Below are 12,152 nucleotides of genomic sequence, written 5' to 3' on the forward strand. Positions count from 1 at the left end.
CACAACAGCCCTGAGAATGTGTGACTGACCCAAGGTCACCCCAAGTGTGTTATATCACTCGAGGAGGACTTCAAACTGGATTTCTCAAGTCTAAGTCAAACACCCTAACCACCACACCATCCTGCAGCCTGGCTTTTCCAAGGAAATTAAACAGATCTGGTTAAAGTTATGACTAGACATGTCTGTATCTAACTCTAGTAACTTAGCTGTGCATACAGTGGGACCTTGGTATCCGCTGGAGTTTGGTTCCAGGATCACCCATGGATACCAAAATTCATGGATGCTCAAGTCCCATTTAATATAAAGGCATAGTAAAATGGTGTCATTTGTATTATTATTTTTATTATTTTATTTTCTTGAAGCCTGCCTTTCTCCCAATATAGGGACTCAAGGTGGTGAACAACAAGTATATATAAAACGATAAAATCAAGGTTTGCTTTTTGGAATTTAAAAAAATATATTTTCAAGCTATTGGTTGAATCTGTGGACAGGTTGTTTACCTGTAACTGTATTTCTTTGAGTGGTCATCTGCGAATTCACACAAATGGGTTATTCTGTGCCTGCGCAGCAAACTTTGGAAACTTCTGGAATCACTCGGCAAAACTTCAATTGCAACTTTTTGACGGTAACTCCGCCCACTCTCTTATAAACCCCCTAGTGTTCTGCACTCTCAGTTCCATAAGTGCACCACATAGCAGCGATTAGAGAGGAAATAAAGTAAGAATTCGCAGATAACCATTCGGAGAAATATAATTACAGATAGGCAATCTGTCCTTCTTCGTGGTCTCTGCGAATAACACAAATGGGCTAGACTGACAAGCTTCCGTCAGTGGAGGAGGAAGTGTCATGACACCAGTTGTAAAGTTCAAACAAGTTGTATTTATTTAAACAACAATAAAACTTTTAAACTTTGAAAGCACATTTATCAGTGTCATTTGTTTTGGTTTCAAAAGCATATAATACATTGCAATGTAATAAACTCAACGCAGCCCAGAAAGTAACACTGCCCTCACAAAGGCTGTGGTTCTCGTGTCCAGCCTGTAATGTTTAATGAAAGTCAGTGGCTGAGACCAGACAGTAGTCTTGCAGACATCCTCCAAAGGCACAGTCAACAAAAAGCAGAAGATGTTGCTACCGCCCTGGTGGAATGGGCTTCAACGCGAGCAGGTGGTGTTTTCCCCGAGATTTCATAACAAAGGTGGATGGTACCTACCACCCACTTAGAGAATGTTTGAGCAGTCACAGCTACTCCCTTCCTGGATTCTGAGTAGCAGACAAAAAGTCTCTTGGTGCGCCACAAACCCAGGGTTCTGTCCACACAGAATGCTAGTGCCCATCGGACATCGAGAGTGTGCAGATGGCGCTTGGCATCCATTGTCAGGTTCGGGGCCAACGCAGGCAAAACAATGTCCTGATTGATATGGAAATATGATACCACTTTTGGAAGGAAAGTGATATTGGGATGGAGAACCACTTTGTCCCTGTGGACCTGAAGGTATGGTTGGTCCACATGGAAGGCACAGAGCTCACTCGCCCATCAAGTGGAGGCGATGGCTACAAGGAAAGCTGTTTTCCAGGTCAGCAATCTCAAGTCTATCATGGTCATTGTTTTGCCTTAGCTGATAAACTCGAAAGCACATAGTCCAGGCTCCACACCAAGGTCAGTACCAAGGATGGAGGTTATTAAAGCCCTTAAGGAATTTCTTTACCAGAGGATCCTTGAAAAGGGAAGGTCAGCCCTCGAAGTGGTATTGAGAGCATATAGCAGATAGGTAGCACTTGAGGGATGTAAGGCAGAGCCCCAAGTCGATAGAAGTCATTACGAACTCTAAGACCATTGGGACCGAGGCACAGGATGGAAAGAGGTCCTTAGCAGAAAGATAGTCTAGGAACTTGATCCACTTGATTAGATAGGACTTCTTTGTTGATGGCTTCTGAGCAGCCAGGATGACAGTCCGTACTGAGTCTGGAAGAGCCTCTAGGGATGGATTTTCCACGCCACAAGGGCAAGGGTCTCTATGTCTGGGTGGTGAACTCGGCCTCCATGAAGCGTTAGGAGGTCGGGACAGAGCTCAAGGTGGAGAAATTCTCTCTGGGACAAGTGAAGGAGAGGAGTGAACCAAGGCTGCCTCGGCAGCCACCATGGTATTAATAATAATAATAATAATATGTTTTATTTATAGACCGCTATTCCGCGATGATCATAGCGGTGTACAGTAAAATCTTAATACAAAACAAAATACAGTTAAAGGAGGGAGAAGTCTCGTCCTTCAGGCAGTCCAAGATGTTGCTGGGTCTGCCTGATGACTCCCTCTGAGGCCGAGATGACAGTTGAGGAGGGAGGGGCCTCTTCCTTCAGGCAGTCCTAGATGTTGCTGGGTCTGCCTGATGACTCCCTCTGAGGCCGAGATGACAGTTGAGGAGGGAGGGGCCTCTTCCTTCAGGCAGTCCAAGATGTTGCTGGGTCTGCCTGATGGCTCCCTCTGAGGCCGAGATGACAGTTGAGGAGGGAGGGGCCTCTTCCTTCAGGCAGTCCAAGATGTTGCTGGTCTGCCTGATGATTCCCTCTGAGGCCGAGATGACAGTTGAGGAGGGAGGGGCCTCTTCCTTCAGACAGTCCCCGATGTTGCTGGGTCTGCCTGATGGCTCCCTCTGAGGCCGAGATGACAGTTGAGGAGGGAGGGGCCTCTTCCTTCAGACAGTCCCCGATGTTGCTGGGTCTGCCTGATGGCTCCCTCTGAGGCCGAGATGACAGTTGAGGAGGGAGGGGCCTCTTCCTTCAGGCAGTCCAAGATGTTGCTGGTCTGCCTGATGATTCCCTCTGAGGCCGAGATGACAGTTGAGGAGGGAGGGGCCTCTTCCTTCAGACAGTCCCCGATGTTGCTGGGTCTGCCTGATGGCTCAGGCTATTATGAGGATGGCGTCAGAGTGGTCCACTCTAATCTTGGCTACAACTTCCCTGATGAGTGGGAAGGGAGGGAAGGCATAAACCATCTTTCCTGACACTCGAACAGGAAGGCATCTCCTCAGGAGCCCAGTGACTGGGTTCGGGAAGAGAACTGAGTACAGTGGCTGTTGAGGTGAATGGCAAACAGGTCAATATGTGGTCTTCCCCAAGCTTCGAACAGGTTGGCAACCGCCTCAGGATGAAGCCACCATTTATGGTGTGGATTCAAAAACCAGCTGAGCTGAGCTGAGTCTGCTAATCAGTTTTCCTCCCTGGGGAGGTGGATTGCTTGCAGGAGAATCTCCTTCAGGATGCACCAGATGCACCAAAGGGTGATCCTGAGAAGCATCTGGGATCTTGTTCCTCCCTCCTTGTTCAGGTAGTACATGGCAGTAGTGTTGTCTGTCAACTAAAGGACTACCTTGATTGGGAGGATGGCTTCTAAGACCCAAAGAGGTATCTCTACATCAAGCATCTCAAGCGTATTGATGTGAAGGGACCTGTCTGACGAGGACCACTTGTCTCTGATCATCAGGCCAGAGGTGTGCGCTCCCCATCTGTCCATGGACACATCAGTAGTCAGGGTGATTTGAAACTGAGGTGGTAGAAATGACATCCCGATACATACATTTTCAGGGTCAAGCCACCAGGCAAGAGACTGGGCTGTGGGCCATGGACCTCGGTACTGTGAGCCATTTGCTCAGAGAGTCCTCCATGGGATCGAAGACTGAGGGGAACCAAGCTTGAAAGGGTCTGAGCCGGAGCCTTGATGCCATGTGTCCAAATGCCACTTGATCGGTGTGAGCTCTGTTTTGTCTGTGAGATACAGTTCCAAACTGCTCTGGAGAGAGTCTGAAACCTGTCCGATGGCAAATATGGAATGGGCTCGCTGGAATCGAGGATGGTCCCGATGAACCTGATCTGTCTTGTCGGAGTCAGGCTGGATTTTTCCATGATGACTACGAGTTCAAGAGAGTCCAAAAGAGACAAAGCGAAATCAAGGTCCTCTTGCGATGTGGCAGCGAAGAGCCAATCATCAAGATATAGGAAGACTTTAATCCCTTGTTGATGAAGGTAGACTATGGTGGGAGCTATGCACTTGGTGAACACTCTTGGTGCTGTAGAAAGGCCAAAGGGAAGCACTATGTAATGGAACATCTTGGTTCCTAAGGCGAAGGCAAGGAATTTCCTGTGGTCCTGTCGAATCCCCACATATGCATCTTTGAGATCGAGGGTTGCAAACCAGAGATCATTCTGTAACAGGGGCAAAATAGAAGCAAGGGTTACTATGAGGAAGTGGCAGTAAGTAAGATAAGAGTTCAGCAGACAGAAGTCCAAGATAGGTTGGAGGCCTCCATCAGTTTTGGGAACAATAAAATATCGGGGGAAAAAGCATTGATGAACCCGAGCAAGATCCACAGGTTCGATTGCACCTTTCCTTAACAAAACGCACACTTTGTTGAGTAAGGTGTCTGAAGGCAGGGGTAGAGATGACAGCCCCAATGTTTGGAAACTCTTTGAACTCGAGGGCGCAGCTCCTACAGACAATGTCAAGGATCCATGAATTGGACGTAATCATAGCCCAGGTGTACAAGAAGGGCCGAAGTGTATCCCTGAAGGGAGCTGTATCCCTGTCGGTACTGAGTTGACTGGGTTGCCGGCAGCAAGAGGAAGAATACGACTGTGAGGGATGATGCTGTCAAGGATGTTCATGGGGCTGGTAGTGACGCTCCTGTTGTTGGTAATGGTATTGCCTTTGCTGTTGAGGATTCCAAAGATGCTGTTCCCCATACCACCGACGTGAAGGGAGACTGGAAGGAAGAGGCTGACATACTGTGTTTTTTGGCAGCCGCCTTCATCCTGTATGTGTAAATTAACTTCTCATCCATTTCTTTATTAAAGTGTCCAGAATCACTGAAGGGCATGTCCTCTATGGCATTTCAAGCCTGCGGGTTGATGTCTGATGCCCTAAACCAAGCTTGTCTTCAAAGGGCAACAGATCCCAACAGAATCTTTACAGCACAATCCACGGAATGGCGAGCTGAAGTGATCTACTGGCCTCCAATTGCGTGGGCTTCGACCTGAAGTGCTAATGCCAAGGGCCGCTTGTCATCGGGGAGATGCTGGTAAGTCCCCATACAAGCCGAGTAGTTCGCAACCTTAAGGTCTAGTGCTGAGGCTGCATAAAGCTTCTTGGCCAACCCGTCGACCTTGGTGCTTTCGCTGTCCATCGGTGTAGTAGACATCTTGAGACTGAAAGCTAATTGAGACGCCTCTAAAATGGCCAAATTTGGTATTGAATGGCCAAATAGCTAGGATGAAGCTGAAAGAGAGACCTGGTAGAAATTCTCGATCTTCTTAGAGGTTGATGTGATGGTGGCTGGGGTGTCCCAAGAATGCTTGGCAAATCCATTCCAAAGAGGGCAAAAACCCGATGGAAGCCGGCGTCAATACCTTGCCATGAACCCAATGCTCAATCAAATCCAGTGCATCATCATCTGTATGCGTGACCTCAATCTCTAAAGCATTTACCATCCTCACTACCTGTTCAGCAAAGGATTTAATATCATCATTAGGAGAGGCATGGGTAATGCATGATTAACAACTGAGGAGAACAAGGTACTTCAAGATCTGAATCCACAGAAGACGAGCGTGATGAGCACGGGGATCAAGGAGAGCCATGTGGGGTTACCAGCAAGGGCCTATCTTTCAAAGGTGCCCTCTTTGGAGTGGTCTTGACAGATGTAGGTTCTCAAATCACCTGAGCCTGGTTGGTGATGGTGGTAGGTGCAGAGCACCTTGGGGAGCGCAACCCTTGGCATTTCATATGGCAGAGAACCTCAGCGTCGACAGACATGAAATAGCACTCAGTCTCACTACCATAGATAAGATCCGGATTAGTGTGAAGGATGGAATCAGGAGGATCTGTATGGAAGGTCCTGCCAAGGCAACTCAGCGAAGTCAGAGAGCCAAGCTCAAGGTTGAGGAGATGCAGAGCATAGAGCCCAAATGCAGATTTGGAGTTAAAATCAGAATGTTGGTGTCCCCTTCCGACTCAGATTCAAGATTGATATAGACAATCCAGAGCGAATCAGGTGAGGTTTCTCGAGTTAGACAAGTTGTTGTCCTATCCATGCGGGCTTGATCCACATCGGTACCGAAAGCTGCCAATAGAGTATTAGAAAACAAGCTAAACACCTTCAGGACACACCTTTTTAGAGGAACGGTCAGAGGACTTCTGTCTAGGGGATGAAGCCTTATCATCAGAATGCCACCGTTTTGAGGCTTTTTTGGCCTTGGAGTCATCCAAACTCGGGCTACGATCATATTTATTGGCCTTCTTGTCCGTATCCTTCCTCGAAGGCTTACCGTTCAGTGCTTCCTTAAACTTCTCGCTACCCTGAGATTTTTCAGGGTCTGGTTTCAGAGAAGTGACAGAGGCCTGCACAGGGGGAGCAGAAGCAGGGCACAAGGCCTGTTCATACAGAGCTGCTTTAAGCCTCGAGTGCCTGCGGGGTCAGGATTTACAGAGGGCACAAGACTGTTCATTGTGACCCTCACACGGGCAAAGAAGGCATGCAGTGTGCAGATCCTGTCCGGGGATCTTATCCCCACATTTGTCACACCTCTTAAAGGTAGTAGACCAAGTGGCCATTTTCACACCGTTAGACGTCTCTCAAATTGTGAAGCAAAATTGAAGTCAAACAGTCCAGGTCGATCATTTTCCATCTATCACCAAATCCATGTCCAAAAGAATAGTCAAGTCTGAAAATCAGAGGTCAATTCAAATTAAACAGTAGGAAAGTAAGTGATTCCAAAGCAAAGTTCCTTCTAGGCTGCTAGTCGTGGCGGACAAAAGGAACTGAGAAAGAGCAGCAACACTAGGGGGTTTATAAGAGGGTGGGTGGAGTTACTGCCAAAAAGTTCCAATGATGTTTTGACCAGTGATTCCAGAAGTTTGCTGCGCAGGTGCAGAATAACCCATTTGCGTGATTCACAGAGACCATGAAGAAGAAAGAATCTGTGTATATGGAGGGCTGACTGTATTCTAAAGTTCATTTATAACTTTTCTGCATGAAATATACTTACTTAAAACAACTTAAAAATACAAAGTGTAACAAAATCAATGAAAAAGCAATTACCGTATTACTAAGGAAGAACATGGGCCAATATCCTGTTCAGTGATGAAAGAATATAAAACTCAGCTGGCACATTTTTGCCCCACAGAACAATGTGACTTTGAGTTGTCAGTGTATAGTGCAATTATTACACCACCAAACTATGATTGACTGGTGGAAGAGGGCTCTGAGCATCTTCCTGCTATTTTTTTGCAAATGACAAAAAGGAAGAGCTGTAAAACTTCCACCAAGATTGTTGGAGGTCTGGGAGCCTGACGGCTCTTCCTTCTTCTGGCTGCAAAACTACAGTGGGATGGTTTTGAGACCCATCACCACAAATGACTACATCATGGTTCCATAAAGTTAGGGTGACATATGGTGGAGGAATGAAGCACTGGATACCTCCTTCCACAATGACAAGAAAAAAAATATGCTTATGTCATGAGAGTAACACCAGTGTATGTCATCAACATGATTCTGGATGTATTAAACAGCAACAAATGTTATTCAACAACAAAAGGGACAACAACTCTGTGGGTAAAGTACATGTTTTGCACCAGTCCCAAGTTTAATTCGTATCATCTCCTGGTATACACCTAAAATGCAGGAGATCCTGCACTACTAAATGCTGAGAACATTACAATGGACAAATAATGTGGCTCAATACAAAGCAGCACACTATCCTCCTAAAACAATCTGTAGGTGGAAAAATCCTAAGTGACAGCTTCACTTTTTCAAAGCAGAACTAAGCAGACATAACAGAACAAAACAACTAAGCAGGATCTTCAGCAGAAGTAAAGAAGTCTACATTTACAGGAAATATTGGACAGTCTTCAGTACCAAGTTGGAAAAGAAGTGTGATGATCATGGGTGAGAAAGAAACTTACCTGGCTCTTTGATCTTCATTGGGATAATTTCTGGAGGGGGAACTGGAACTTTTCAGGCAAAGAAAAGAAAAAAAAAAGGGGGGGGAGGCAGGCTGTGAAATATTCAGTATTACTTTTGATAATTCCCTCCCTATTCTTCCCATCTATATGCAATAGGAGGCATATTCCAGTTTAGATGTTCGGAAAGCATGCATGACAATTCACTCAACCTTTCTCCATGATCTCCTCCTTTGTTATTCCCTGCCACTGAGCCACACAGCCATGTCATCCTCAGCATCCTCAAAGTCATTTCACTTTAAGAACATTAAGAGCAGCTGTGCTAGAATGAGGCTAAAGTCCTGCCTAGTTCAGCATTTTCCTCTCAAGAAAGCCAAAACAAAACACTGTAAGCCACAACCAAGACATATGTGTAACTGTACCCTGCCACACATAATCCCTATCACTTAGTACTGAGAGATACCAGACAGCTAATGCTGCAGGTAATATTTTATATAATTTTATTTTATTTGCCACGTTTTTCCTGAATTGGACCCAAAGCTGCTCATAAAAGCTATTAAAAAAACACAACAGTACCAATTTAGAAACACAATTAAAAACATCACATTAACAAGTTAAAAATATAAAATCATTTACCGTATTTTCCAGTGTATAAGGCAACTGGGTGTATAAGACGACCCCCAAGTCGCAGGCCGGCAGTGTCCCTGGCCTCCTATAGGCCAAAGTAAGGGGGTCTCGCACCCACACGCGCCGGCTTGAGGAGGCCTCTGTGGAGGCCTGGAAGGCGGGTACCGTGGCTGGGCTCTCTCTCGCCGCCATTGCTGGAAAAGGCGGTGGAGAAGCGGCTCCAGAGCTGGTCAGGCTGAGGGAAAGAGGGAAAAAGCCGGCCCCTTATTCCTCATGGCCGCCGTCACCCAGGATACTCCACTCCTCCAGTGGCTTCCATGGCTCCAGCGGCTTCCACGGTGGACTTCTGACATGCTGCAGAAGCTGCTGGAGGAGCGGAGTATCCCAGGTGGCGGCGATGAGGAATAAGAGGCCGGCTTTTTTCCTCTTTCCCTCGGCCCGACCAGCTCTGGAGCCACTTCTCTGCTCTGCCGCCTTTTCCAGCAATGGCAGCGAGAGAGAGCCCGGCCGCAGTGCCTCCTGGGAAAGGAACCGCAAGGACCTCAGAGACAGAGAGGTGGATATACCATTTGCCTGTTTCTGGGGTCAGAATCTAGCGTATAAGACGGGGTAAAAAGTTGTCTTATACGCCAGAAAATACAGTAAACATACAAAAGCAAACACCCCAATAAAATGCCTCCCTGGGTACAGTTATATATTATAAGCCTCCTTGAAAAGAAATGTTTTTTGCCTGCAGTAAAAGGCAAGCAGGGGCCAACCTGGCCGCCTGTGGAAGGGAGTTCCAGAGGGCAGGAGCAGCTACTGAGAAGGCTCTTTCTCAAATTCTTGCCAAGAAAGACTGTGATGGTGGTGGGACTGAGATAAAGCCTTTTTCTGAAGTTCTTAGATTTCTGGCATATATAATATATGTACATATGCACATTCCTGTCAATCTTCATCATGACTAGTAACTTTTAAAAGCCTTGGTATCTCCCATGAATCCATTGATTTAAAGCTAATCAAACTGGTAAACAGCAACACCATTATCACAGCTTTCAACTTGTCTATTATTTTTAACTACCCCCCTCACATCCATTTTCTGCCACATCTACCTCTTTGGTTAATCCAAAAGTACATGCATAAGGTTCCCCGCAACCCAAATGATCTCACTCTAGACCTCATGCTGTAGTGATTCATCAGTGTCACTTGTTTTAAAGAAATAAAGCAAAAGTATCAACCTTTAGGAAGTGGCAGTGAAATTTCCTGACCTGTGTGGGCAGGTCAGTTTGGCTTTCAAGGTTAACTCTCCTTGAGGTGCCATCAGCAGCTTTTTTCTTCATGAACTCCCAAATGCTTTATTTAAAACTTTTTAAAGAGTTTGAAACATTGATAGTGGGACCCAGGAGGGAAGGAACTATTGAAGAGCAGAATTCCTTCAACAGATGTTTGTGGGCAATGTGGAGTGGTTGACTCCAGATCTGAGGAGTTCTCAGCAAAGCACTTCCCTGCCACATTGAGAGCTGATGGTCATTCTTTTCAACTGGAGCAACAACTTCACCGAAGGCTCTCTGGTACTTACCAACAGGCTTGACTACATAGGGCCGACACGATGTACAGTCAAATCCTTCATCAGCTGCCTGCTCTACTTCCTCCTCAGTGAACAGGTTGTCACACACAGCATGCATCCACCTGGGAAATACACAATTAAGTGACACTCTGGCTGTTATAGCTATTTTCTTTTAAAAATAGAATTCAAATTAGGTAGAGCAGTTCCTCACTTGAACGCTATCTGAAATTAACATACTCTTCACCATGGTCAGAGACGAGATTGTCAACCTCATTTACAATAGTTTTTTGTGGGTTTTTCAGGCTATGTGGCCATGTTCTAGAAGAGTTTCTTCCTGACGTTTTGCCAGCATCTGTGGCTGGCATCTTCAGAGAATGCTTGCCTGGAAAGGAGTTGGGTGTGTGTGTGTGTGTTGTGTGACCTGGAAAGGCAGGAGTGATTTGCATGTGTATTGTTCTATTGCTAATGGCAGGGCTCAGGGTAGGAGGGTCTGCAAAAGAGGATTAGTGTCCGCTTGATTAGTGCTCATTGTCTGCTGGGAAATCCCTGACCCTGGGAGATTTCTCATTTGCATTTGTTGAGTCTTGATCTTGCTATTTTTCAGGACTAATAGCCAAAAAATAGCAAGATCAAGACTCAACAATTGCAAATGAGAAATCTCCCAGGGTCAGGGATTTCCCAGCAGACAATGAGCACTAATCAAGCAGACACTAATTCTCTTTTGCAGACCCTCCGTCCCTGAGGCCTGCCATTAGCAACAGAACAATACACATGCAAATCATTCCTGTCTTTCCTGGTCACACAATATATATATATATATATATATATATATATATATATATATATATATATATATCCAACTCCTTTCCAGGCAAACATTCTCTGAAGATGCCAGCCACAGATGTGGGCGAAACAGCAGGAAGAAACTCTTCTAGAACATGGCCACATAGCCTGAAAAACCCACAAAAAACTATGGATGCTGGCTATGAAAGCCTTCGACTTCACTCTTTTACAACCTTACAGATCACACACATTAAAATTTCAAGGTGCTATTCTAAGCCTGCTTGTATAGCTTCAATCTCCCATCTGTGCCAGTAAGCAGAGTAAAAAAGTTTAGTGAGCCAGTGCAAGAGAAAGACAGAGAAGGCCATACACTACCAACTCATCTTATTTACCTTCCCCCAGCTTAAAGTGTACCATAGTAAGGCTGATACTCTAGGATTATTTTTAAAGGAAGCTCTTTATATTGCCTGTTTCTGTGTCAGTGAGAAGATTACAATGATAATATTACAATATGTTTTTTTTAAAAAAAATACAGGGGTTTAGCTTACCGCTCACAATGCTGGCACTGGATTAGAAGATCATCCTCTACATACTTCACCTGGCAGATGGGGCAGGTAACAAGACTGGCACAGGGAGCACAGTGGGTGTAGTTGTTCTGCCACTCACAATGGAAGCCAGGTGACACTGCTCCACACTGCACACAACATACACACCTGTTCAAAAGAAAAAGACAGTGGATTGATGTCAAGCTTGAACATCTCTCCTCTATACCTTCACTTCAGACCAAGTGGGTACACTGAACTGGGAACAACAAATGAGAAGTCCTCCTCTGCAATCAGGGATTCAGGGCTATACACCTGTACTCATACTACTTGTGACTTGTTGGCACAAGAGTACAAACTGTATGCTCCTTTTGCCTATCTTTTGTTGTTGTTGTATTGGTAGCGTATTTTGAATAGACTGTGTGCTTTGCAATCTTGATTCTTCTACCAAGTGGGTTTCTAATATCACATGCAGATAAGACTTAGATTCAATTCCTGCTACTGTATGGAAGTCCTTGATGGAGTGCCTGTTGCGTGTTTCTCTGTGGATGACCACTCAGTGTCTTACGCTGAACACGGATAAAATGGAATCCTGGTGTTTCATCATAACTGCCCAGTAGCCCAGTTTCATGCCCTTCACTGTGTTTACAGGGTTAGACATTGGTCCCTGTCTCAGTTGCCAGGAACCTTGGAATTCTGCTGGAT

General features: G+C 45.6%; 1 protein-coding gene across 3 annotated transcripts in view; it reads right to left on the bottom strand.

Moving 5' to 3' along the window:
- The window catches only part of KMT2D (lysine methyltransferase 2D), a 203,916-nt gene that overhangs the window by 149,106 nt on the left and 42,658 nt on the right, over positions 1–12,152 (bottom strand). For all 3 annotated transcript variants that reach the window (XM_089477537.1, XM_089477543.1, XM_089477551.1), the window contains exons 18-20: positions 11,454–11,618; positions 10,135–10,244; positions 7,953–8,000 (exon numbers count right to left, since the gene is read on the bottom strand). In XM_089477537.1, coding sequence (XP_089333663.1) covers positions 7,953–8,000; positions 10,135–10,244; positions 11,454–11,618 — 323 coding nt within the window. The remainder of the gene's footprint in view (positions 1–7,952; positions 8,001–10,134; positions 10,245–11,453; positions 11,619–12,152) is intronic.

The sequence above is a fragment of the Sceloporus occidentalis genome, unplaced genomic scaffold (assembly GCF_023333645.1).
Source record: "Sceloporus occidentalis isolate IW3139 unplaced genomic scaffold, rSceOcc1.0.p SCAF_1, whole genome shotgun sequence".
Classification (NCBI taxonomy): Eukaryota; Metazoa; Chordata; class Lepidosauria; order Squamata; family Phrynosomatidae; genus Sceloporus; species Sceloporus occidentalis.